Genomic DNA, 27978 nt, shown 5'->3' on the forward strand with positions numbered 1-27978 from the left:
TATTATCAGCTTTAGCTGAGCGTTACATTTCCTAGAGCTGTCTCTGTATACAGGATATTTGTAAGGCAGAACAAACTTGGCTCGAAAAAAGGTGTCAGTGCCCCTTTAGAGCACCTAAAAAACTCAGTATAACACCATCGCCTCGCGGTGTGCGAAGCAGTCCACTGACCTAAATTCTCCTGGGAGGTTGCTGACAGACGCAAGAAGATACACAAAAGAAGCAGAATAGACGTGCTCAATTGCACGTAAAGTGTGCTTTCTACTGGTGGGTCTAAAGCTAGAAAAATTAGAAAAATTGTTGTCGCCTATTCGTCTTGAAGACACTGAGTATAGCATGGATAATTCAGTCAAGACTTAAGCTGAAAATTGCCAAAAATTCTTCATGTCGCCATTCATAATTTTAGATTGCCATGGCACTCCCAAAATTGCCAATTTGGTGAAAAGTAGCCTCCAGTGGCAACCCTGGATGTAAGAGATAAAAGGGTATAAGAGACGCCTGTGTGCCTACATTGAAAGTAGTGTTCATGAGAAAATGCATACATGGTACCCTGCTTATAAACAGACAGCTCTTATAAGCAGGGTACCATCTGCCCTGTGCATGTCTATTACAAAAGGGTGCAACTGTATTGACCTCATGAAAAGTGTGGAAAGCAACCTGTTGGCTGGGGGAAAGTGTAGAGAGCGTGTGACATACGTCACTCGAGCTGTGTTGCTTCTGGGGCGCCCTCTATAGAGATATCTACATAAAGAATGTTGTAAGAATAAACGGGGCCACTGTAGCGGACGCGGACAGTGCGTATCATTACTGCAATCATTGGGCTTCGGTCTGCATCCATGGCCACATTGGCTCGAACGTGCCCACTACAGAAAGTATTTCAGTTATGGTGGCTTACCAGTCTTTGAGCTGTGTTTTCTGTAGGTTTATTGTTTATATGCAACACTTCTCTGCCTTCAAATGATCATTTACACTGTCAGCGAGTTTAGGTGACATTTTGTTGCATCTGTTTAATTACTTTTGTAAAATAAATGCAGCAAAAGAATGTAGCAGTGAGCCTGGCTTAAACAATGTCGTATTGCTCTTCCATCTTTCTGTTCTTTATTGCAACAGCCGCAGAGAAGGAAGGGGCTGCATCTGAGGATGAAGGTGGTGTACGGCGCATGGATCTGATCAACTGGTACCTGAAGGAAATAGAGAGCGAGATAGAGACGGAGGAAGAGCTGATCCAGCGCAAGACCATTGTGGAAAAAGTAATCGAACGACTTGTGAACCGGGTAAGCTGGCTACTGGCTTGAAACTATCTTGACTTTTGAGAAAGCCAATTTCACGGAAAAAAATAGAACTTTGCAATCCTTAGCTGAACTGAGTGTGGCGGTGACATAATTCTTCTGTTGCCAGTTTGAAAAATGATGACAGAAGATTACAACTTAGACTACACTGAGTAACAATTTCATTTGTCACTGTGGCTCTTAAAATGAGTCTGGATCTGCTCCTGTCTGCATTTCGGTATGTACCGAGACTGGTACAAGTGCAACGCCGCCTCTGTATGAATAAGCATAGCAAAAAGCACGGAGGTGTGATAGTGGCCACTAACAAATGGGTGTGTGCAACTTATCGTTGACAGCCCCATCTCAGTAAGTATATTCAACCAACTGTCCGGCTTTGTGTGTTGCATAGCACTGTCCTAAGCTGCCGTACACTTTTAATAGGCATCAACCCAAGCACACTGTGCTGCTGTTCCCCTCTTCCTTCTTGTGCAGAAGTGCTAAGTGTGTCAAGGAGACAGGGAGTGTACATCTCTTGCAGTAGCAGCTTGTCATAGCGACATTGAACCAATGAGATATTACAGTCGACTCCCGTTAATACGAAGTTCACGGGAACCGCAAAAACTTCGAATTAAACAAACTTTGAAATAAGCAAAAAACACTAAAAATGACACTTTTATTAGTTTAAACAATACCTTCACATTTTTTATTATGCCCTGGTCCATGGGCTGCAACACGGACGTCGTGTTTGCAGGCAGGTACACAAGACGGATGGCACTCAAGGCAGGTACGTTCATGTTGGCACTACATTGGTCCACAAGGAACAACGCCTTACTGCTTGATTGCGCGAACTTGCGGTCGAGTTTGGTGATCCAGTCCTTAAATATATCGGATGTCATCCACGCCTTTCTGTTCGAGGCATAATCCACAGGAAGAGTCTTCACGCCTTTAAAGCACCTAGGCTTGGCAGCCTTCCCGATCACAAGCAGGCGACACCGTTCTGTGCCAGTCATGTTCGCCGCGACTAGCACTGACACTCTCTCTTTGCTTTTTTCGCCTCCAGAACAGTCGTCGTCTTTAAATGTCAGGGTCTTGTCCGGTAGCAGCCGATAAAAAAGTGCAGTCTCGTCTGCATTAAAAATGTCTGCCGGCTGGTATTATTTGAGGTACTCGCGAAGCTTGCCCGCTTTCCATGTCAGTCACGTTTCCTCATCGACTGACGCCTTCTCCCCACACACGCTTTTAAAAATCAAGTCGTGGCGATGTTTGAAACGCGTAAGCCACCCATCCGAAGCAGCGAAGTCGTTGATGCCCAACATTTCAGCAAGCGATGACGCTTTTGCCGTGACGACTTCACCACATAGAGGAAGTTTGTTGTTTCGTGCCTCTCTGATCGAAATCAGCAGTGCTTCCTCCAACTCGGGGTAGGCGCCGGTGCGCATCCGCTTCCGTGATGTCTTGAATTTTTCACTTTCAAACGCATCCAATATTGAGCGCTTATTCTTTATGAAAGTCGACAGCGTGTTAGGCTTAATGCCGTACTTTCTTGCAATGTCTTGTTTGGCGGTGCCTCCCTGGTCAACTTCCTTCAAGACTTCGACTTTCGTCGCTAGGTCTAGCGTTCAGTAAGGGCCACGAGTTGCCATTATCAAACGTACGTCACAACTACAACACTCAAAATCAGAAGCGCAGAAACACGTGTGGAATCAACCCAGCGCGCGGGTGACACGGTGACACACTCGAGTCTCGACAAAAGTCAACTAAAGAGTCAGTCGATGCCGCCGATGCGATTCGCCAGCGTTAAAAAGATTGCCGCTTCAAGATCTGTGGCGCTGCGGACAGTAGTGATGGCGAAGACACCAGCGCGGTCCGGCAGATGTTTTGGCATATTAAAAGTTCCCCATTTTACTGTAAAATTACGGTCGCGACGAGACTGTCGATTGAAAAAACTTCTAATTAACCAATATTATGAGTTTTTAACTTCGAATTATCGAGCATTTTTTTCTATACGATTGCATGCAAAACTGATGGGACCACTTGCTCATTTCTAATTAACCGAAACTTCCAATTAAGCGACTTCGAATTACCGGGAGTCGACTGTAACTGCATCCATGCATGGTCACCAGTGGAGCAGATGCAGAGAATCTATTCTGCACATACTAATCATGGCAATGCAGCAAGTGTATTGACAATGATGGTGTGAGCAAGCAGGTCACGTGCTGCACACAACTATGGATGATCGGCTTCACATAGCCACAATATTCAGAGTCCTTCAAAAGTTCCCAGGCCACTATCTCGCATATTCCTATGGCAGTGTCGCCTGGAAGCTTTTGACAGACCCTGTACGCTGAAGCAACCCCTCATTTTTGCGCAGTGTCAAGTTGCTGTGTGAATGTACTATACACATGCATTGTGCAGAACTAGAGAAGCAGTCTGTCTTCTCTACTACCAATGCCAACCACAGTGTGCATTCCTTGTCATACTGGTTTCCAATTTCTCCTTGGCATTTCCACAATGTGCCATTGGGCCACCATAAAACCAGAATTTTTCCTCTGCTTCAGTGAAAAGACAAAGAATGTTGTAGTGGTGCTTCAAGCAGGTTTTACTACGGAATTGCACGTATATATCGTTTTTTTGTTGGCAGTGACTTGGTGATACCAGTAAGGAATTTCAATACTTAGTCGATGATGCATTCTTTGAATAATCTTGTGCATCATGAAGGATATGAGACCAGTGGGAAAAAGTAAAGTATGTTAAAATACGCAAGACCTTGACGTTTCGGAATCCACTTGGTTCCTTCCTCGGGGGGTACTGTGGCGACGTTGCAGCGGTGTCTTGAAGGCACTTGCGGGGTGTTTAATGACCCCCCCCATCCCCCCATTTTGCCTGTATATCTAAGCAGATGCTGTACTTCGCACTTTTACACTATATTCTCTAACTACACTGGTTGAGGTGCCTCATCTAAAATAGTGTCAAGGTGCGGTGGTGGCTCTTAATCTTACTGTAATAGGTGGAAGTTCGCAGGGCGAATCGGATTGGCATACATCATTTAGAAGCATCGTGATTTGATTTTCAGCAAATGAAACCATTATGTGCCTACTTATTTTCTGGAAGTTTGAACACTTTCAATAGTAAAATTCCAATGTGAATTGAACAGTGAACACTATTTCAAAGATACTCGGAAGTTCGAATATACATGTACCCCTAGTTTTTTTCTAAACCTTCATAATCATTGTGTGCCATCTTCAGGAATAAGTGTATGCACTCCTTTAGATATTTTGTTTGCTGCTAACTGGTTGTCCATAATGGTGTTCTACGGTGAGTTTTTAAGGTAACAGGTTCTGAAAACAAATGCTGATTGTTACGCTGAACTTTTTTGGCAGGATCACATTCTCATCGCACTCTCCAAGAGTGGCCTGAAAGGCGCTGAAGCAGACAGTGAAGAAGACGAAAACCCAATCTTGGTCGTTCACCCCAACTTTGTCCCAGAACTTTCGTGAAGGGCACTCCTCAGGCTTGCCTATTTTGTTTTTAGCCTGTGGCACTGCCATACCGTTCACATGCAGCCACTTGCTGTAATGTAAAAAAATGTAAATATGTACTTTACTAAGTATTGCCCATTGATTTCTAAGAAAACTGGGGCTCAGCATCGCTCTATTTTTATATGCATGTGTACTTTTTAGGGCATTAACTGTCATCTGAATTTAGCAGTCCAGTGTTCATTAGCACTGGCATTCTTGTCGGTGAGCTTTATAATTACTTTGAATTTATATACAATACTCCGCTTTTGCATAATCGTTTTGTAACTTTTACCATAAACTGTGAAACATATTTTTGAGGTAGTATTCTAAATAAAGCAATTTCATTCTTTTTACACTTGTGCTATACATATCTTGTCCATAAGAGGTGTTTGGTAAAACTGACTGAACTGAAAAATGTCTCGAGGCTAAAAATGCGTCCAGACAAATCTGATTTATTTCTATCAACATTTATCAGTTTACAGCAACATGAATTTGAGGAGTTAGTTATCTCTTGAGGAGTTATCTCTGTGAGTGTGATATGAATGATATGGTGCAGTTTTCTTTTTGCACAGAATTGCCAAGGGTAAGTGTCAGCTTGAGTAAAGGTGCCAAGTGTAGGTTTTTTTATGTATAAAGAAAATGACAACCAAAGAGAAGTAAAATTATTTTTATTTAATGTTTACTAAACATGGATATGTGTAGTGCAGAAAAAGTACAATTGAAACAACGTAAATCTGTGGCTCATGTCATAGCATTTTTCTCTACTTTTGCTATTTTATACAAAGCATATGGCCAGAAGAATTCATACGAGACACCTTTGTAAATCACGCAGTTGGCATAGTAACAAAATCGAAAATGCTTTATTGCCGAACTGTCTGCGATTTTATGCAGTCTCATGGCACAATAGACACAACATACGGATACGTTACCACAAACAAGGCCTGCTCACTATCAAAAGGAGAGACCGGCTAGTGCAAAGCGCCATCTGGACGAGGTGGATGAATTCAATGTCAAGAGGTGGATGAATTCAATGTCAAGAAAACTACATGTGCATGAAGTCCACTGGCAAAGTCTCTCAACTATTTGACATAAACTACAAACTACGAAACATGCGAAGCACGACGCAGACACTCTTCACGGGTAAATGCAATGGGACGAAATGGCGAAATGTGTTGCTTCCTTCTGCTATGAAAACATTTTAACGCAGTGTAACACAGTGGTAAGTCGCAAACCACAGTATCCCTCGTTTCTATGTGCTTCAGCCCATACATATTATATGGAAAGCTAAGGCAGGCACTTTTCTTATTCTTGATTAGGTAGGTTACAACAAAACATAAGCACGCAATGAAACAAAACGAGCATACCAGCCAGGGTATGGCTCTTAAACAAGATCCGTTATACTATGTGCACATAAACATAACTATGGGACACAACCTGTTTTTCGTAGCAGCACAATAAAATGCCGAAGTGATGAGAAATATTTCGCCTAGCTGTTCATGACGCTGAACGCTAAGGCAGGCTGCTGCTACTGACGCTTCCTCCGGTCATGCTGACTTCAGAGATGGAACGTCTTGTCGGGCTGCTGCGTATGTGCTCCGTGTGACGCTTCACGAGCTTCTCCACAATAATCTGCTCGATTTCTACGCCTGCCGCCATTTGCTCGGGCGTAAGGTTAATAACCTCATGATCGTCGCTGGTCACAAAGACGACTCTGTGCTTACGGCTGTGCAGCTCGTTGCCGATCACGAGCTGCAAGAGAGGGACATAGCAGCGAGTCGTAGACAGAACCAAATAAACATATGAAAAAGAAAAGATCACTTAGGTTAGCAGTCTTGGAGGGGCACTGCAGCACCTTTTCTGGATAATCGGGAGATAACCTTTCAATAGTTGGATACAATTTAATTAAGAAGTCTCGAGTGGCCCTGCTCACAAGACAAAAATGCGGCAGCCGATCTCCTCTGCGATTAACGCAATAGTCCTGCTCGGGTACTCGGCAATGTACTCCGAAAACGCGGTCACCAGCCATGTGGCTCGCTTCAGTCTGAAGTGCACGCCCTATATTGCAGGCATTTGTGCATCCACCTTTAAAGAGGAAATGTTGCTAACTTTTAAAGTTTTATCCACCTATAGTAGACTGTTGCCTGCCGAATTTCCTGTGCTAAAAATTACTTTAGTTATAAAGCAGTCACAGGTAGTCCTCGCGAGTCTTCTTACACACTCATGGGCGTTAGTGACTGAATTACGAGTTTTTCAGCGTATACCAATTGCAAGAGGACTCGAAGAACGTATATGCTAACATTTTACGTATATGTTTTGTGTGTTTACATTTTGACATAAGCTTTACAGTACGCTTGCTTTAGAGAATGGAAGATGATAACAGTGAGACGACTGCTAAAATTTATAAATGCATAGCAAGTCAGCAGTTATTTGATCTTTGCCTCCTTTGATATAGCCCTGTTGATTGCAGTATCCGAGTTGCCTTTAGTTTTTCAAGTAACACTTGCCTTGTGCTTGTAGGTAGCTAACGCTCTTCTTGCTTTGTCCAGGAGGATGTTTTCATCTGTTTCCAGCTGGTGATAAATAGGACAGACGCAATTTTAATTTCCAGTATTTGAGACACTTTTCTTGACTGTCAATTGAGACATTAACCCAGCCTTTCTCTCACTTTCCGTCCATTCAAGTCCGAAACTAAGATAAGCAGAGCTCAAATGGAAGAGTTTTATTCACAGTTTTGAAAGATGCGGCATAATGCTGTAAGAAAATGCACGCGTGAATATATTATGAGAGAGCTTCTCCAGTGGTGCCTGACAACGGGCCGCTGGAGCAGTGTTGCACGTTGGGAGAGGCCCAACGACGGGCAGCAATGGGCCAAGCCAAATATCAGAGAAGAACAGAAACTGGAAGCCTACTTTCCATTTGCATCATATATCGTAAATGAGCTGTCACGTGCAGTAAAAAAAGATATCCGGTACTTCTGCTTAGAATCATAATCAAACATTTGAAGTTAAATTCAGTTTTGGACGATTTTGTTTTGAGAACAAATTTTCAACAGTCCAAGCCTTCAGGCAACCACAAAGGCGATTAACAAGTGAAAATGGAACTTATAGAGGGGGTTAACACTGAAAAAATCCTTCAAGGGGACACTGAAGCGGTACAATGACTCAGTTTAAATTGACAAACTGTGCCCCGAGAACTCCAATGCCATATGTTTCACTATCATAAATTTATTATTAGGGAAAAAAATCGAGGTTGAAGTTTCATTTTTAAATTTCAATCCGAAATCTCCAAGCGTGATGTAAGAAATTCAAAAATATATTTTTTGTTTGTTTTTTTTCCCCGCGATACTGGCTCAAAATTATCTGAAGCTTTGTATGCTTCAGAATTTATAACATCACGGTGTTTGGTGTTGGATTCTTAAGGTAGCGTTTTCACCACCACTTTCATTTCGTGCATTTTCTCACTGACCATGCGTTGTGTCGCGGTAAGAGTAGCGTTTTCGGGATTGTGAAATTGTACTTCACAATTACGCGAAAAATTGTGTTGCTCTTTAGTGTCCCTTTAAATTAAGGTAAGGTTGAAGAGGCTGTTGCAGCTTTAAAATTATGTGCTCCACAGCTACTTCTAATGTCTTTAATGTGATGTAATACTGTCATCTTGCACTGCGTGAGCTTATCGCATTGCTCAGTCACTGAACTTTCATATGGTAGGCCTGGTCTGTTCAGCATAGTGTGCTGTGTGTGACAAAAGGACATGCTCATTTTTATAATTATTTATTTCAGAATACCCTAAAGGCCCTCGACAAGGGTATCGCATTAGTTGTTGACTGTAACAGCACGAAGATTCAAGCCAAGACATGTAAATTTGTCAATCTTCACCAGAATCGACCATTGTGGCATAATGCACCGCAGGTTACAGCTCAGTTTACATTTGGCAAAAATAATGGCCATTTTATATGATTGTATATGTGCCCTTGCTTGCACGATGAGTACAGAATTAAGCGGGAGAATCACCTTGAAGGAGACGACATAGGCTGTAGGATTCCAACAGCAAATGAGCGGCTTGAGCATCTTGGGAACCAGATGTAGGCGCAACTGCAGTGGACCCGCATCGGAATGTATCTTGTGCTCAGGCTGCATCAGGAGCATCAAAAGTCATAAGATATTTATTTACTTTCCAGGCAGGCTCTTTCTAAGAAAATTTCGAGTGGTGGACATTTGAGGAGCGGCAGGTAATTGGGGGAGAGGGGTGTGTTTCACGCTCCGTAGAGGTAACAAACATTAGACACGTCGGAAATCTCGGGCGACGAAACTTTACGGCATGAGATTTCCTGACTTTCTACACATTACACCCTCACTGTAGGTCAGGAGTGGCATTATTTGAAACCACGACTGCAGCCATGTTAATTACCTTTCAGCCTTGAGCCAGTGCTCTCGCCTGCCCATCTGATAGCGGCTGCAGCAAACCTCATAAGTCAGTTTCACAGCAAGGCAATCGTGCATTCTCCAAAGCATAGTTAGATTTGGAAGGGGCCACTGCCGCGGAATAACTGTTATGCACACCAGTACACAGCATGTACTGCCCGTAAAAAATAATATACCCGCAGTGGATCCCCAATGCAATCTACATAGAGCGTAATGTTTTTGATGCCTGCACTGTAGGTGCTTGTGATATTGAATTTCGGGTATCAAATTAATCCACAACTTCCCAATAGTCTGTCATAGACCGTGAGTGGTATTGTAACCAGAAACACCAAAGCTTGATTTTTGAAGAGCACTTTAACTGTGTAAGGAAACTATAGGGAAGACCAAGGCATTGTTGGGCTATACAAGCTGCCAATATGCAATTTATTTCCACATAACCCGGCCACAAAAAGCACATCTACTAATGCGGCGAAACAAACAAAATCTCCAATCTTTCTAACCATGTTTTCTGGTGGCACATAGAAGTCTGATACAGCAGCAGCCAAGTATAACAGAGCACGGCTTCCCAACGGACGCAGAGCAACAGCGCAGGCTTTCAGCAAGAACAAGTAGTCCGTCAGCGAGGTGAAGGAGATCTGCAGGAGGCGCGGCCTACCAGCGCCCTTCGCCATGGCCTTCTGGTAACCTTCGAGCACGGGCTGTACCTTTGGAACTGCATCCGCACACACTGCACATAACAAGGATGGCACTTATACCCTCACCCTGCGAGCCCAGACTGTAGTCAGACAGTACTCCTCAACCCTGGTAACAGTAACAAAAGGAATCGTCCGCCTTTTTCATGATGCCCAGCGCATGTGCCCTTTCCCTAGCAGAAAACTTGTGAAATGTCTCTTAATCTCGGAGACTCAGCTTCTGGCAATACCAGTTGTCCCGGCCACTACGACCTCACAAAAATGGCTCACGGCAGCACTAGAAAATGACAGACAGATCGACAAGCACCTGATTTTGGCCGTAGCCACTCGGAAATCCACACAGATTCCTTGGAAAAGGAAGCTTGTGGATGAAAAAAATAAAAAAATCCTGGTTTGAGGATTGAACCTGGGACGAATGCCTTTCTAGGAGAGTGGAGGGGGTGTTGCTCTTCTAATTGCACTAAGCAGAACACTAGCGTTGACAACACCTCAAAGCGCATGAACAAAGAAATCTTCTGTGTTCATGTGGCCAGAAGGCAGTCTCCGCTTTAAAAAGGAGCCAGACAAAAAGCAGATGCAAAAAGAACAAGAAAAGGAAAAGTAAGAAAGTCGGTGACCATGAAGGCCGAGGAAGGAAACGAGGAAAAGAAGCACCCAAGCGTGGCAATGTGTACACGAGCAAAAATGAAACAGCCACCAAGGTCTGAAAGCTAGGAAAAAGTGCATTTCCACATAATACAGCTTTGTTATAAAGAGAACCCACAGTTTTGTAAAACTACTCAAGTGGCAATAAAGGGCTGCTGTGAAACTACAGACGTGACATGCAGAGAGAAAAAGATCACTCTGTTAAACGTAAGGTAAACCTTGAGAACATTAAAATACATCGGCGTGAAGAAATGCTTTCCTTAGTGTCTAAAGCACCAATGTTCATAACATTGCATTTGAAAGTAAGTGTTAAACTCAACCTAGTGTGGAAAAGAGATTTCCAGTTCGGTCATGTTTTTCAATTTCTTGAAAATCGTCTGCTTTATTAAAAACTGCAAGAGTCATACGTAAAACCCCATATTTCTTTAAAATGACACAATTTTGTAAATTTGTCTCGCAAGCCCATGGGGCACTAAACTGATGTATTAAGCACAGCTTTAATATGTCGAACCAATTCGTATTGTAAGTCGCCTGTAAGCATTGTAAGAGTTTCAGAAATACAGTATTGCTACGTTCATATCGGAACTCCAATATATGTATATATAATTTTTCATTTATAGCAACATTTGTAGGTAGGTGTAAGCACAATAAAGTTTTGCGCTCACCCTGAATGCAGCTGTCATTGCCAGATGCAAACTGGAGGTAGCTGAGCAGTTCACCAGGCTTGAAGCGTCTAACAAACGGCTGCAGGCTTGTTGATCGGAACAGAAACAGCACAGCGTAGCCTTGATCCAGAAAGTACCTTGAAGTTTGATTTGGTCAAGGCAGATATCTTCTTGCCAAAAGTTATGCACCCAAAAGTACACTTTACTCAACTATCCAGCTATTGCAAGTTTATGATAGATTTAGAAGCATAAATGAATACGTTAGCATACAGAACAAAGAGTAGCAAGTGAAACAGTTCTCGTGCTTCATAGCATCCCATAATGCCATTCAGCTTGTGCACTAGATCCAATAACATAACCGAACATTGTTTACTTTATTTTATACATATGCAGAGTGGTACCATCTTGAGAACACTACTGTTCATTATTTTTCTTTAAAAAAAGGTAGCATATGTTCTGCTTCAACAAAAATATGCATGACTTAAATCATACTTTTTCAGTGTCGTACAAGCATTGCAGATCTGTGGCGTTGTGTCTACAAGTACACTCCCCAGTTAGGGGATTACATGTTGCTACTATTCTCTCGTGGAAAAAAAAAAACGTAGGTGCAGCAACCACAGAAAAAGAAAGGATACTCGGCTGATGCAGAGCCTCTGGTCCCAGCGCTAAAATTGTCAACAAATCGTACAGTGTTGTGTTCGAGGGGCACAGCTGTTCCTCCAGACTGCCGGAAAATGCGAAAGGTCGGCAGGGCAAAATAGGTAATCAAAAAGCACAGTATGAAGAGGAACAAATTAATGAGATGCACGTCGATGCTGCCTGGACAACACAGAGGTGCCAAAAACTTAGCAAGTAGCAATAGTACACGAAATCTACACTTCACTATGCAACTATACTTCGACTAAACTGCTGCGTGAACCTGCATGTTTGCAGTAGATTAATGAAATGTGGGCTGAGTTTGAGACCTTGCATCTCTTAGCGCCTTGAGTTTGTATTTTTGCTCTAGTCTGGTGCCGTAGTCATTGCATAACCTTTATGTTTGTATTACTTAAGATGCAATATCCAAGATGCCTATTGCTGCTGCCACTTGTTCATGCGCTCTAACATTCGTGCATATGTAACTAAGCAAGCTAATATATATCTACCTCTAAAACAGCCTCGCATAGTGCTTATTGCTCACCGACATTAACAAAAACGTAATGAAGCTTCATCAGTAAATCAAGCAGCTGAAAATTTGTATGTACATATGAATGATGCCCTGTCGCGAAGAATTCAGAGTCGATTAGGAATGCCGGATTATGTTGAAGCAACGATTGAGACAGTAAGTTTCTTATGGCGATTATCATGTGCTACAGCAACCAATGCACGGTACTAGTTAAGTGGGAAACGCCTCGGCATCTTTGCAGCGCTGGCGTAATATTCGTGACTCGCAGGCGAAGTTTTGCTCGAGCAGGATGATAAGAGACTTTTTCTGCCGCAGAAATGAACACTTGATTATGTGCACTTAGTACGATGCGCTGACAAGAAACGTGACGGAAAACACGGCAGATTCGACCACTAGTTTGCACTACGTGTAAAAGATGCTACGCCGGAACAAACGTGTGACAAGAGCTTTTAAAAGATAAACAAAATGTGGTTGCACACACGTTAAAAGCGTCGACGGGAAATCGGCGGCGGGTCGATGCACCGCTCCTCGTTTCAATGCGGACCTATGAATATCCGTAAGGGCGCATGTACTCTATGTGTTACACCTACCGTGATCAGCACAACACGCTCGTTGGTGTCCGAAAACAAGGAACAGAACTCATCGATGCGTCTTTTCTGCTCGTCGTAATCTGCCGGTGGCTTGGTCGCGCAAAAAAATGCGTCCCACTGCTCGGTCTCGTTCGATGCCATACTCGCTCGCAGTCCCCAAGCGCGGCCGTTGAAGAGCGTGCGCCCAACGAGGCGCAGCTGCGGTGAAATGCGCTTTTTCCCTGTCGCACACGCTTCGTCGTCGCACGTCGCCGTTCGCGGTCCGACGTCTGAATCACGGCCGACTTCCTCTTCATGTCGTCATATTACGATTTTGCTGTCCGGCGCTTCGGCCAGCTGATTCGCCGCTCGGCGCGCTGGGTCAATCGAAGACTGCAGTGACACACTGCCTTGTCGTTTGCACGGCGCACACACAGAGAGAGATCGCTCCGTGGGTCGCTGCGCTTTTTCTTTTTTTTTTCTTCTTTTTTTTTTGGTGATATCGCGGGCGAGCTCCCAGAGGGTCACACTTATCGAGACGCGCTATTTACACAATTTGTGAACAAGGAAGCGGATCTCGCTAGGGGAGGCAGCTCAGTAGAAACAAGGCCGCGGCGACATACGCGCTCTTGGAGCTACTGTAAGTGCTGTTTCAAGGACCAGTCATCGTAGGGGCTACCCCAGGCTCTCTCACCAAGACTTTACATAAATTACGAGTGCGAAAGGCGACTGGTAACCGAAGCTCATACAAACTCTGCAACCGAAACCAAGCGCAGACAACAAAAAGCTACATGCGGCTACGGATTGGCTTGTCTGCACTTCTAAACGCGTTTCAAAGCAACCTTAGTGGCCAGCATTTATAGAACGCCTGCTTGTTTCAAGTAAGGTGGCTAGTTACAAGTAACATTAGTTACAAGTTTCAACCTGCTGGTAGATTATCCACAGCGTTTCTTGGCTTAGATGAGATTCCTTTCTGGGTTTTCTGGGTGCTCTGCGAAGACTATTTTTGCATCATTGTTTTGTATGACCCGACACAGGAGGAATAATTTGATGTTTTATTGGAACGACACAGTGAAGATAAGTGTAGCTTTGGCGTGGTGATTGTCGTCATGAAACTTGCTCATGCTGATTAATTGAGCCATGTGCGAGTAGCTGAATAGGACCTTTTTAATTGATGTTGAAACAAGGGTTCACAGCATTTTAAAGATATCTGCGGTTGCATATCGAAAGATGCACGCCGCCGCACGACACTGGAGGAGCTCTGGGCAACTGGGGCAATTTCTTCTGCTCGGTTCCATCATCGTTCACTACCGGCTGATCCAGCTGATAATGGGGGCGAAGTAGTGCTGTGGCCAACTAAGTGCGGAAATCAATAGCATAAAAAAACAGCGGTCGTTTTTCATTACCCGGCCTTCCTTAAGATTACGTTCGTCAGTTCGAAACGGCTCTTCATAATATATCGAATGCGTCGTGGTCGGATGGTGTGGTGGACACTCTGGCAAATGACTGGACGCTGGCGAAGAAAACTTGCTTGTGTGAAGTTGTGTGCAGCCCACCAGAAAACGGCAATGGTGAGTTGCGGAACTTGCGGATGCTATCTCAGGCCTTTCTCATGCAAAGTGATCATTTGGATTCGAGGAAGCGTGGCTGTAGTATATGCATGGTCACGTGTACTCGTTCTTTCCTCAAGAAGTAACCCCAGTAGTAGGTGTTTTTTCGCGAAGTATGTACCGCATGGAAAAACCATGTTAAAATTTAGTTTGAGCACTGATCTCACGTGGGGTGAAGGTAAGGTCTTTTAGCGAAGGTTCGTCGATATTTTGTAAATGTATGAGGCTCACTTCGCACCCCAGACCCCGAGTCACAGCTCCCCCCCCCCATATTACGGCGATGTATAAGGCTGACTTTTCGCCCCCCCCCCCTCGAAGGTGCATATAGGGTGGGTGCTCTTTTCCTGCCGCCCCCGCTAGTGCGCACGCCTATGCTGGTTGTACTCTCATGTTATGTTAACAAAGACTTGCCTGCGGCAGGGGGGGGGGGTTGCCACGGGGTCTTCAGACTTTGTTTTAAATACGAATGCATTTCTTAGTAGGGCTATGTCAGGCATCCGCGTTGTCCGCGGCACTGTTCTCACTCCCTCTCCCATAGCAACAGCTGCGGGCGCGCGCGCTTATCATCGCCCCTAGCAACCGGAGCATGTGGTGTGGGAGAGTGTAGGATAGGGTAGTGGCAGTGCTTTGCCGCTCCTTCTCTCGCCGTTCGCTCTCTCTCCTCCTTGCGCCACACTTTCCCGGCCGCTCGCGTCTCACTCTCGACCGTTCGCTGGCTGGGCGCCTCTCAAGAACATGCGGAAATGAGTGCCGAGTGCTCGAGACGCCGCTGTGAAAAGCCAACGCCGAGCCGAGAACACTGTTTGTTTTGTTCAATTCATGGTATATTAGGGGCAAAGCTCCTTATAGGGGCACCCGTTCGTCCCTCGTAGTCGTAGTAGTAGTCGTAGTGTGTAACTAGTCTTACATTTTGACCTCTAAGGTGGTGCCGGTGAAAGATTTCTTCTGTGCGTTGTTGAACAATGAAAAATTCGCAGCGTGCGCGTTAACTAAAAGCCGAAATCTCCTGTCTCTCATTCCACCTTAGCAGCCATTGGCATGTACATTGAGCCCTATTTGACAAGAAAGGGTTGCTACGTTATACTCGCTGGGCATTACCTCCTTGGTTTTAGAAAGCTTTAGCGAGCGTTGGGCCGCAGTGCCATGAATACAGTGAACTAGTATATACCATGAATTCGAGGTGGTTAAAGGTGGGAAGCAGACACGAAGCGCAAGCCGTAAGAAAGTGTGCGTGTGCCACCTCTCTTTTAGTCCTTGGAATGTCCGCTGGATGGCGGTGCATATGCGGAATATATGATGAAAAGATGCGAGATGGTGGTACTTGGAGTGTTCAATAGATGGACGAACGGACACACAGACAGATGCATGGACAGACTCACGATTGGCTGCACCGGCGGATGGACGCAGGGGCGCATTCATGGACGAACGCAGGGACGGACGCACAGATGGACGTGCGGACGCACGAACAGACACACGCATGGACAGGCGAATGGACGCACGGATGGCCACACAGACGGACGCAAGGATGGACTGAAGCAAGAACTAATGGACGGACGGATGCTTCGCCCCACTCTCCGTCATTCACTCCGTGGATATGCTGCCATTTTTTTTAACCGTGCACGCTAGCTTGAACGGCATATCGCGTTTGTCGAGTCAGAAAAAAACGCCACGTGCGGCAAACGGCGCTATTAGCTGCATGGTGTAATAAAGATGGATTGATATGTGGGGTTGGACGTCCCAAAACCAGCATATGATTATGAGAGACGCCGTAGTGGAGGGCTCCGGAAATGTCGACCACCTGGGATTATTTAACGCGCACCAAAATCTGAGCACACGGACCTACATTTCCGCCTCCATCGGAAATGCAGCCGCCGCAGCCGGGATTCGATCCCGTGACCTGCAGGTCAGCAGCCAAGTACCTTATCCACTAGACCATTGCGGCGGAGCTGGTGTAAGAAAAAAAGAGAAAACATTATTCTTATAACGCTGGCTCTCACGTGCGAAACGCCGTTATAGACGCTACGCAATGCATTCGCATTTCCTCACGATTCCCTACGGGGAGGGGGGGGGGGGCATTTTTGTGAATGTTCGGCAACACCAGTTGATAGTTCTTACATATTGTTACGCATGCCTGGGAAGAAAACGAAGATGGGCGAACAGGCTGGCTGCTCGAAGCTGGAGGAAGAAAGAAGACGACGACACTGCGATCATCAACCTGTTGGCCGCTCCGGCGCTTCTCTTCGCGACCAAAATAAACGGCCCCCTTCAGCCGTATACGTCCTGGTCCTCCTTGTGCGTAACAATATGTATTCTAAAATAACTTCGTCATACAATGCCCTGTAGTTAGTGAGAGATGCCGCGTGCGTTTATCTCTGCATATATCAAGGACATCGACCTCGTCCTCACAATGTGGCTGCATAGACATCTCGCACTATGTGTGTGTGTAGTTGCAAGTTGTGTGCATTTTAGCTGAGCTTGCTTGCCAGTGGTGAAGTGTGCAAATACTGCATGCAAGCAAACTTGTTAACTGAAGAAAACAAGAAGATTGGTCGAGTTGGTTAGGTTTCATGATAAATAGCTTTGAATTTTGCGGTGGATAAATAATTGAATTATTGGTCCTTATGCTCGAATTAGAAGAAATGGACATGGGCCAGGCACGTAGCGCGTTGGCATGATAACCGCTGATCATTAGGAGTAACTGGCTGGATTCCAAGTGAGACAAACGAGCCCCGTGGTGGTGGTCTAGTGGCTAAGGTACTTGGCTGCTAACCCGCAGGTCGTGGGATCGAATCCCGGCTGCAGCGGCTGCATTTCCGATGGAGGCAGAAATGTTGTAGGCCCGTGTGCTCAGATTTGGGCGCACGCTAAGAACCCCAGGTGGTCGAAATTTCCGGAGCCCTCCACTACGGCGTCTCTCATAATCATATGGTGGTTTAGGGACGTTAAGCCTCACATATCAATCAATCAAGTGAGACAAACGAGGGAGACAGAAAGCTAGGTGGGCAGATGTGATTAAAATGTCTGCAGGTATAACGTGGCCTCACAATGTACAGGACCGGGTTGATCTTTTTGCGGAACATACGTGAGAGAGGCCCTTGCCTTGCAGTGGGCGCAGTCAAACTGAATATGATGATGACGTTTGAAAATGATGATTTGATTTTTATTCGCGCTGTAGTGGAGGGCTAGTAGCACATGCGAATGCTCTTGGTTTCCGCCCCGTATGAAATGCATTCACAGCGGGCGAGATCGAACGTACAAACACGAACGCGACAGCGGAACGCAGTGGCCAACAAATATGCCTGAGAAAAAAAAAAGAAACAAGTGATTAAGACTGCACAGCGGGAAGGTTAACCAGATTAATTGTCCATATGGCTACTCTGAGTTGTAAGGAATGGTATGGACTAAGTTCGACAGTTAGTTAATAATTCGTATTTTTACTTCTACAGCTACCACAATATGACCACAAGGGTTTGCCTAACCATTGATCATGAACGTTAGTCTTCCGAATGGCGACGTGTAAATAAGCGTCAACGTGGTTGCGTTCACGTTGAACTGTGATATAGCTGTTAAATATCAAAATACATCGGAGAGTTCTCTTATACCAGTGTACAGTGAATATTCAACGTAAGGACAACTTTCACTTTACTGCTATGACGGAGGGATCAATTTTTTTTCTTCCTTTTTTAAATAGCCTTTTCCCTCAAACTTAGTTTCGGGTAAATTACAAATTGATTGTTAAATGCGTTTTTTTTAGAAACGAGGCACAAGCCCTACTAAGGTCTTGTTTCATGCTCCTCGAAGCGCAGGATTCGGCAACTCATAATGACAACAAATAGGGCTGATCACTACAACTGGCTGCGCTCGCGTTGGTGCCACGATACTGTGGCGATGCATTTTCCCATTGCCGCAGACGTGGTAGCTTAGTGGTCATTTAGTGCTCTGCTGGGCTCGAGGACGCGAGTTCGACTATATACTGGCCGCACGACGGAATTGCTAGCGGGGTAAAATTCAAGAGCACCCGCGCACACTACGGCATGCCTTATAGTTCTTGTTTAGTTTTGGCTCGCAAAAGCCTAGAATTTCTTCTAACAACAAAGCTACTTAAGATAGCCGTAATTTGCGTGGCCTGTCAGAGAACTACCATTGTCATAAACGTTCTTAAAAGGCGTGATCATGTCGCTTCACCAAAGGTTAAGGCGCAGGCCAGGAAACTGTTGTGTAGCAGGCCGTGAAAAATCCGTAAACGGGGTTTGTGTCGAGCCGACATTTCGGCAAGCGGACTTGACTTCCCCCTGGATAGAAGAAAACATTGACAAGTTAAGGAAAAGTATTAACAATGGGTGTAAGGCAGGGGGACACAATCCCCCAATGCTATTTACCGCATGCTTACAGGAGGTTTTCAGAAGCCTAGAATGGGAACAGTTAGGGATAAGAGTTAATGAAGAGTATTTAAGTAACCCGCGCTTCGCTGATGACATTGCATTGCTGAGTAACTCAGGGGACGAATCGCAACTTATGATTACGGAGTTAGACAAGGAGAGCAGAAAGGTGGGTCTTAAAATTAATCTGCAGAAAACGAAAGTAATGTACAACAACCTCGGAAAAGAGCAGCGCTGCGGGATAGGTAATAGAGCACTTCAAGTTGTAAAAGACTATGTCTACTTAGGGCAGGTAACGACCGCGGAGCCGAACCACGAGATTGAAGTGACTAGAAGAATAAGAATGGGGTGGAGCACATTTGGCAAGCACTCTCAAATTATGACAGGTAGATTGCCACTACATATCCCTCAAGAGGAAGGTATATAACAGCTGTATCTTGCCGGTACTTAGCTACGGAGCATAAACCTGGAGACTTACAAAGAGGGTTCAGGTTAAATTGACGACGACGCAGCGAGCAATGGAAAGAAAATTGGTAGGTGTAACCTTAAGAGACAAGAAGAGAGCAGAGTGGATTAGGGAACAAACGGGGGTTAAGGATATCATAGTTGAAATCAAGAAGAGGAAATGGACATGGGCCGGGCATGTAGCGCGTAGACAGAATAACCGCTGGTCATTAAGGGTAACTAACTGGATTCCTGGAGAAGGCAAGCGGGTTAGGGGGAGACAGAAAATTAGGTGGGCAGATGAGATTAAGAAGTATGCGGGTATAAATTGGCAGCAGCTAGCACAGGACCGGGTTAACTGGCGGATTATGGGAGAGGCCTTTGTCCTGCAGTGGAAGTAGTCAGGCTGATGATGATGATGATGATGATGATTAACGATGGCAAACGACGTCACCTTCAAGTTTTTCAGTGCTAAAACGCACTAACTAGATGTGCACACATGACAGAAGTCAGTCGATTAGTTTCCTCAAGCGAAGCTTGCCTGTTTACCCGTCAATGATCTCTGCTCGATGAGGAACATGGATCAAGTAATTGAATACTTGAAGGACCACTGCTCATGAGAGTTACCAAGTATGAATACTTAAAGAACCACCCCTATGACAGTTACCAAGTATTTGCGGTTCATATAAAGGACTTATTTTATTCGATCTCTCAAACGCAGCCGTTAATTGGACTTCGGGAGTGACCAGTGCTCTGTCGTCTGCCATTGAGTATGCCACAGATGACGGCACGGTGCGCTTTCATTATAGAGCTTTAATCTCAATGCGTCATTTCTTAGAACTTTTATTGTTTTACTTATGTTTGACTTTTATCTGTAAGGACAACGCGTTATATACTTGCAAAAGAGGACGTTTTTATCGGCTCGTGTATAGCACCCATTCTTAGCGATTTATTTTTATCTGGTCTTAGCATTGCCTTGTCTAAAAAGTTAAAAAACGCCAAAGTGTGCAAATAATTTCGCTAAGTTGATAGCTTCCTGTTTTTAACTGACTGTGCTCTTGTTGACATAGTTGCGAAGGATGTTTTGCACCCCTTGAAGTCACTTACGAAATCTCCCAAGGAGATCCTATCCGGTTTTTTTTTTGAACATCCGCTTGTTTTTTCTTAGAAAAGCACACATGCTTATGGATATGAGCCACGAGCAAATGCCCCTTCTTTCTTTTGTCTCGGCGCACTCAAAGCTCATTATGAGAGACATTGCTAACTTGTGTTTTAAAAATGCTCTCACCCAATCATGTCATCGCGAAATGGCGTCCAGTTTCGACACTCAAAGCAAGCGTCTCACCCGGAAGCAAAGTATCCAGTCCTGTTACAGATGTCTTGCCGAACGCATTCTAAAAGATTTGCATAAAGAAAACAGCCAAGAAAATTTGGAGTGTTTCCGCTTTAGGGTAGGCGTGATCCCGTATATGCACATTGTTTTCCACAACTTGAAGTAGGAGGCTCAGCGGGTTAACGTATGCGTTGACTTACCCAGGTAATGTTGCTAACTGAGCCTGCGATAAGAAACGCCTTGTCAGATTTGTTAATTGGGAGTGTTGTGCGGTCTACAAGTCTTCATTATCACGCGGGAAGTACTGCATGGGACAGACTTAGCGAAGCTTCAGCGGGCAGACTAACAGCGAAGCTTCAACTACTTCGCTCTTAAATGAAATTTCAGGGAAGCACTATATGGGTGTCTGAAAGATAGACTACGTGAAAACAACTACAGCGCGAGAAATAGACTTTCAGCGGGAGGGCTTCTTGCATTGCACGCCTTCCTGTGCAATACCGCGTACTTCGCATGGCCTACGTCTTCATGCACTGATTAACTGATAAACGCCAGTGGTTTATGACATTAGGAATTCTTATTTTAATTGTGCAATAAGTAATGCCACTTGACATACCCATGGACACGTCAAAGCTGCTCCACTTGTAGCGAGTCGTTGACTAGGCGCATTAAAATATTACATGCCGGTTTGCGTTTTTGAATGAGCGCGTCATGATAACAAAAAAGTAAGCAGCAATCAACTTTAAAAATGCAAATTTGCGCTGAATTGTTTGTGTTGAACTTCCCCAAACCAAGATATGATTATCAGAGATGCTGACCGTAGTGAAGGGCTCCAGAAATTAGGACCACCCGGGGTTCTGCACCTGAATATGTGCACGCGGATCTCAACCATTTTCGCCTTTGCCGAAACTGTGACCACCCCGGCCTGGATTTGGTCCCGCCATCTTCGGATCAGCAGTCGTACACTGTAACCAGTAGACAAGCTCCGCCACGGTAGTATTCGGCTGCTGACCCGCAGGTCGCGGCATTGAATCCCTGCTGCGACGGCTGCATTTTCGATGGAGACAAAAATGATGTAGGCCCGTGTGCTCAGATTTGGGGGCACGTTAAAGAACGCTAGGTGGGTGAAATCTCTGGAGCCCTCCACTACGGTGTCTCTCATAATCATATGATGGTTTGGGTATGTTAAACCCCACACATAGATCAATCATAACAAGTATAAAACCATTGCAAATGCATATTTGGCTTCGTACAACTTGCTGCCAAAAACTAAGATGTGGTAATCTTCTTCCCAGCTTTTGTATAGAATCGTGCTGCCTTTTTTTTTCTATCACCGTTGCGTGCTCCTCATTTGTGCTAAACGAATGTGCAGCTGTGCGAGTTTAAAATTGATTTTACATGTTTTGCGTGAACAACAGCGTGAGCAATTTTTGTGGGAGCATGGGATTCATGCTCGTTTACGTGACAAACAAAGTCAAGAGTTTTCGGTGGCTTTCAAGGCTATGTGCGTTAATTTTCAAAGACCACATTGTTACAAACCCAATTACCACTTGCTCAGGGGAGGATCGAGGCCTGGAATAACTAGAATTAATCGAAGACCGGTAACTGTAACGAAAAATGGTGCTGGAACAGACGTCAAACTTACACAGCTCGATTGACATTTTCTTTCTATAGAAAATGTTCAATTATTGTTTCTTAAGTTTCTTAGATTTGCTCGATATAATCTTTTACAATATTGCACAAGACGCAAACTTTTATTCAGATGGGAAAAACGAAGGAACGGCCATTATGCAACGCCTTGTTGCCGAGTTTTGATGTCAATATCCGCTATATCTTTCCGTTTGTTCTTGGCCGTCTTTTTAAGGCTGTTTGACTTGATAATACATACCAGGTGTCTCCGCTTTTTCTGCGTATGAGTCTGCTGTAGGTGTTAACTCCCAAACAACGGCTGATAGTTTTTTCTTTCTCGTAATCATTTTGATGTCCTTCTCAATGCAACATTTCTTTTTGTTTGTCATCCTCCAGACCTTTTCTGTTTCTCAAAATGCATGGTGTTGGTTCCTCATAGAAGCTGATGTTCTCAATTCTTTATTGAAGGGCACATTACATGTGCCACCTGTTACATTTACGGAGAATGCGCTGTGAAGAGAACGACAGTGTTTATTTAAAAAAAACAGAAAATGTAAGGATTTTCAAGGGTTTCAAGTACCTGCATGAACCCTGCATCAATTAGTCCCATTTTCTTGTATCTGCTTTGACATTATTCCTGCGGGGTTTTCTTCCCCCTTATCTCTGAAAATATAGCAATAAATCAGACATGCTGTGCTGAGGTGCTACGCTCATGCGGGATAAAGGCGTTTAGCAAAGTTCAGATTATTGCGTATATATATAAACTTACGGTTGGGATTGGTTAAAACAGAGGTTCTAAAGCACTTTGCATATACCGACAACAGCGTGGTAGTTAACACCTTGGGAGGAAACAACACGAATGAAACACGATAAATACTGGTTGCACACGCTAGAACTTTATTTGCACATGGAATGTATATGGTTAATACATTAAGTCAATGTGATGCGTAACACTTGAGAACAAAAAAAATGTTCTCGGTATAAAATGTGGCATGACATACAGCGACTGCACAATGTATAATCGTTGCAGTGATGAATTTAAGTTATTTAAGTTAAAACTCAATACGTGAACTATGTACACAGATGACTGAAAACAATATGGCACAACTCACGGACCCGTTGACTATTCTAACCATCATAAACAATGCGTTCAGGGCTTCCATACATATATGGACGGTGCCAATATTTAGCATACGTTTATGCTATTGTCTTGTTTGTGTTTTCGAAAGCTCTATAGTGTTGAGTCATTTATGGAAATCAAAACAGACATAACGACGCCCACGACAAGCGCCTATAACGAACGCGGTCAATATTGGCAGTGTACGTAATACTCGCATGCAGATAACTTAGCAGTCTGGTCAAAGAGTAGTACATCAGTGTGACATAAAAAAAACACACACGCGTCATACAAGTTACATCTCTTACGGCATGCAAGTATTTGAGGTATATCGCTCTAAAGCACAAGATTACCACGTCTGGTGAGCATCAAGCAGTATACCACATGAAGCCTGACAAATTGTCAAGCTTGTCAAAATATCACAGCGAAATGCACAAGCTGCAGAGCTCCTGCATTTGCGCGCACATGTTCTCCCGTCGAAGTGTCGATTTTCACACCAAACACGTTTATCGATCAGAAGCAAAGGACGGGGCTTGTTACATACGGCAGAAGCAAACGCTGAACATTAAACAGCTACCAATAGGCAAGAGTCGAAAAATGTCGCACCCATGTCCCGAGCGGGAAGATGTCAAAATATAAAGGTGCAGTGCCAATTGCTGAGGCATGTAGTCGTCATTCGTAACCTTCGAGGTAGTCGCGAGGTTACACTACCGGTGAGGTTGTGTGGACGGCCACACGACTACCGGTGAGGTTGTGTGGACGGCCACACGTGTGTGGTCATCCATGTGGCGAAGCGAAATTGCGAGGGCATCGCAGCGCGCCCTTCAACACTTTTGTAGTGATGGTCCAACCGCAATGATACACTAATGACACGTTGCAAGTTCCACAGGGCGCAAGACCATTCTCGAGCAGAAATATGTGCGAGTAAGTAAAGGGAGTCCAACCGTGCAACGCACGTCACCAACTCAATAAGAGAGATATCGAGATCTACGTCGCATTTGCGAACACACGGGCCAGTTGTGGGCGCTGAGCATTCACAGTTCGGGCAGCTTTCTAAAGTGCATTCCATTAGGGCCATAGCGTCGGCTCTAAGCTGAGGGTGTTGCGACAACCGAAGGCGAGCCATTCACAACAATAAGTCGCTCTTCGCGTAAAAATCAAGATTTCGCTTGCGGGAAAAAATCCGTTTTCGTAATAACGAATATGTTTCATAACCATCATAGTTTCCTACATGTAATGTCTACACTAAAGAACCTCGCTGTAAATGCTGCGCATAAAAAAAGAACAGCTACATGTGCCCTTCAGTGGTGTTGCAGCCGCATTTTACGCATGTGCTGTAGCAAGCACCTTTGTTAATTATAGATGCTCCTAAAATGCCGCTAGATGTAGCCGATTCCGGGAAGAAATGCCGGAGATGCTAGGGGCTGGCTACAGCTCACGAATGGCCACACACATCATGTGAACGGCCCCGCGTTATGGAGTGCTAAATTAGAGTGATGAGTATTCGGTGACTAGAACCGAGTTTCGGGCGTGGCAAGTCAGACCCACTGCGATCGTTCAGCGCTCCCGATTGGCTCGCGTGTTTGCAAACGCGGCATAGACCCGTACAATGCTCTGAGCAATGTTGCGCGACGTGATCGGTTGTGCTCGTTTCAGGAACTAGACGAGCGTTCGCCGGCCAAAGAGGAACAAAAAGAAAGGGAAGCCTTGACGTCCGCGAAGGCGGCAGGAACCGGCGGCGACAGCGTCACGTTGCGACGTCCGTACTTCTCCCTGTCGATTATCTCGATGGCGCTCGAGAAGGACACGTGCTTCTTCAAGCTGCTGCCTATTGTCTCCAGGCACGAATCGCTGGCGCTCGTCCGCAGCCTCAAGACACTGGACCGAAGATCTGGGCTGGCGCCTTCGCTGTGGCAGCTGTCGAAGGTACCGATGCCCTTGTTGGTATCCGAAGCCGGAATGGGCGTGCTGGTACTGGGCAGCGGACAGGGAAGGCTCTGTAGAATGCCGCTGTCGTCGCTCCTGTCCCAAGACGGCGGATAAAGTGTCGGTGTGCAGACGCAGATGTTGGAGCCGATGCGAAGGTGACAGTGGCCGTTGCCGCTGCAGCACTTGGAACTGTGAAGCATGGTGACGCTGCCAGACTTGCGGAGGATTCCTCGTGGTGCGGCCGTGGCACTGCCTTCCGTGACGACTTCCTCGGCTGCGGAATTGTACGCACTGTCGCTGTTTCTTGCAAAGAGAGAAAGAAAATCGAAGAGAAAAATGTTAGAGATGTCATCCCCGAAGAAAGTAGTCGACATCGTCTAGCTGTGAGAACAAGGTCAAGTTATATGGTCGTGCTGAAAACCCTGCGGAACAAATGAGCAACGTAAAAAGTGGTGCCTAACCTACACGTAATGAATACGTCAAGTCGCTCTCTTAGGACGTGGTTGTGTCGATACCAAATCCCTTCCATTTACAATAAGTCACCTGTAAACATGCAGCTGGCCTTCGTGGCCACACTGAATATCCAAGAACGAACACCTGTACTACCTACCTAGAGCGTGACGCGCGGAGTACTTGCGAGCTTTGTTCAGTGTGGAGCTATTACCCTAAACGTGGCACCCAATAAATCCGTTGACAAAAAGTTTATATTGAAATAATGGCAGCGCAGACTAAGGGGACGTAAAAGGAGGAGTCAAACGAGCGGAGATTGAAACTTGGTTTATTCACCGAATGTAATATGTACCAGAAAAACCGAAAAATCTTGTTTCTGGATGACACATGACCACGGTGGAACCCTCCCTCTTGTATTTCCTTTTCCTTTCGAGTTTTTCAGGTATATATTACCTTCGGTGAATAAACCAAGTTTGTCTGCTCTCTCGTTTGTTTCCTTTCGCGTTACGTTAGTTTCCACTGCCAATATTTCAGCATAAATCTATACCAACTGGCCCGCCTTTCGACCCTTCTGCTCTGGTTTCTAACTTCAGCGTTCAGTATTCCAGACAGATTGTGTAAAGATTATCGCATAGCAGGCTACACGTGCTTTTGTGTGTGCGTGCGTGTTGTACCGAGACTACTTTTAGCGTCGTTATAGCTATGCATTGAACTCAGTAGCGACGTTGCTAGAAACGCATTCTTTTGAATTGGTATATTGTAACCCCGCCGAAAGAAGAAAATGCGTGTAGTTTGCATGCGAAAGCGCAAATCCGAAAAGAATAGTGCACAAACTTTATTCCGCTGAGTATTTTCATTAGGGCAGAAAAGAAACCAAGATTCATTTGTGACAGAAAAGTGAATCACGCAACTCGAAATTAGCATATAATGTATACGTTGACATGCATGCGCAGGCCTAATCATGCGGCACGTTCGAGTGTCATCACGCTCATATTCTTTTAGTGCGGATGAGCAGATGCTCATCTTTGTCTAAAATTTTGTGTCGGTGAAACAGTTAATCGACCACATTGTTAACCACGCACGAAGGCTCGTCTTTTTAACATAATCACCACAAACCGAACAGGCACTGCATAAATGTTACATGAAACCACGCACACACAGAAAAAATGATAATCGTAGGCGGAAACCCTATATACAGGCGCACACATTGTCACTGGCAGTCAAGAAAGTTCAAGCACAGTTTCGGGAACTGATCATTGATCACACCGCTGGACGCGATGACGTATTCAACTCGGAGCATTGTGGTCACTCTTTTTACTTTGAAAGTCCGCGCTCTCACTATACTTCACACCTTGCACACAGCTAAAAGAAGATCGCACCATTCGGTTTTCCGACAGTCCGCACTTAAATTCAGAGCCGCGAAGACGTACGGTCCACCTACCCAGTCTCTTCAAAGACTTCGTCGTGTAGTGCGAGCACTATGGGTGGTTTGGTCTCTGGTGTGTAGGCGCCTTCCGTGCCTCTGACGACGTCTTCGATTTCCTTCATGGTCAAACTAGTCTGGATGAACAGGTGCAGGCTCTTGTTGGAGAGGTAGAGTGGCTCTGTCAGAACTCTGCATCAACAAGTGATACGAATGATAGGATTGATGTCAGTTAAAACGCAAGATAGGAAGCGTGTGAATGCTTAAAAAAGACACATGATTGCGGTCACGTCGTCGAATGGTTGGCAACAAGCAAACGATATAGGCCCAAGTATGTATGGTGCTAATAAGACTATAGAGAAACTATCATGCTCCCTTCTGCACTTGCCTAGTGTGACTTCAAAGTGAAAGCCATCTTTATTCTTAGTCGGTTGTATTGTACAGGTAGAGCTCTTAATGCTTTCATGCTCATGCATCTGCCTAGACATTCCGTCTACCCCCACTAAGTTTCGGCACTTAGTTTCAATCGTACTGTGCGTGTCTTTTTCTTTGGCCACTTCATATACTTCCTGGCAACGCGAATAAGCCATGCGTTCTACCAACTAGCCCCCGTATAGCAGTTGTACTTCCAATCGTACCGTCTTGCCATTTTTGTGATATCTACTAAGCGAACCGCTGCCATTTTGCCATGACAGCATGAATGTGAAACTTAATCAAGGGAGCTGA

The 27978-nt window shown here is 44.9% G+C and overlaps 3 protein-coding genes across 6 annotated transcripts in view; 1 reads left to right on the forward strand and 2 right to left on the reverse strand.

The window, feature by feature from the left end:
* Positions 1-5137, forward strand: part of LOC142814140 (DNA replication licensing factor MCM6-like) — a 39639-nt gene extending 34502 nt beyond the window's left edge. The window contains exons 16-17 of the mRNA XM_075892080.1: positions 1109-1272; positions 4647-5137. Coding sequence (XP_075748195.1) covers positions 1109-1272; positions 4647-4763 — 281 coding nt within the window. The 3' untranslated portion in view covers positions 4764-5137. The remainder of the gene's footprint in view (positions 1-1108; positions 1273-4646) is intronic.
* Positions 5138-5435: 298 nt separating this feature from the next.
* Positions 5436-13737, reverse strand: LOC142761606 (phosphopantothenate--cysteine ligase-like). Its single transcript, XM_075892082.1, has 7 exons — positions 12963-13737; positions 11843-11931; positions 11208-11344; positions 9706-9932; positions 8795-8914; positions 7289-7354; positions 5436-6533 (listed from the first exon to the last, which is right to left on the reverse strand). Exons 1-7 carry the CDS (start codon positions 13101-13103, stop codon positions 6294-6296), a joined length of 1020 nt encoding a protein of 339 aa, XP_075748197.1. The 5' UTR covers positions 13104-13737; the 3' UTR covers positions 5436-6293.
* A 10962-nt stretch (positions 13738-24699) lies between these two features.
* Positions 24700-27978, reverse strand: part of LOC142814142 (uncharacterized) — an 88424-nt gene continuing 85145 nt past the window's right edge. For 3 of the 4 annotated variants that reach the window (XM_075892087.1, XM_075892088.1, XM_075892085.1), the window contains exons 5-6: positions 27271-27444; positions 24700-25682 (exon numbers count right to left, since the gene is read on the reverse strand). In XM_075892087.1, the coding sequence (XP_075748202.1) occupies positions 25103-25682; positions 27271-27444 (754 nt within the window). In that variant the 3' untranslated portion in view covers positions 24700-25102. The remainder of the gene's footprint in view (positions 25683-27270; positions 27445-27978) is intronic. The other variant, XM_075892086.1, reaches the window with a different exon arrangement.

Source organism: Rhipicephalus microplus, chromosome 4, assembly GCF_043290135.1.
Source record: "Rhipicephalus microplus isolate Deutch F79 chromosome 4, USDA_Rmic, whole genome shotgun sequence".
Lineage (NCBI taxonomy): Eukaryota > Metazoa > Arthropoda > Arachnida > Ixodida > Ixodidae > Rhipicephalus > Rhipicephalus microplus.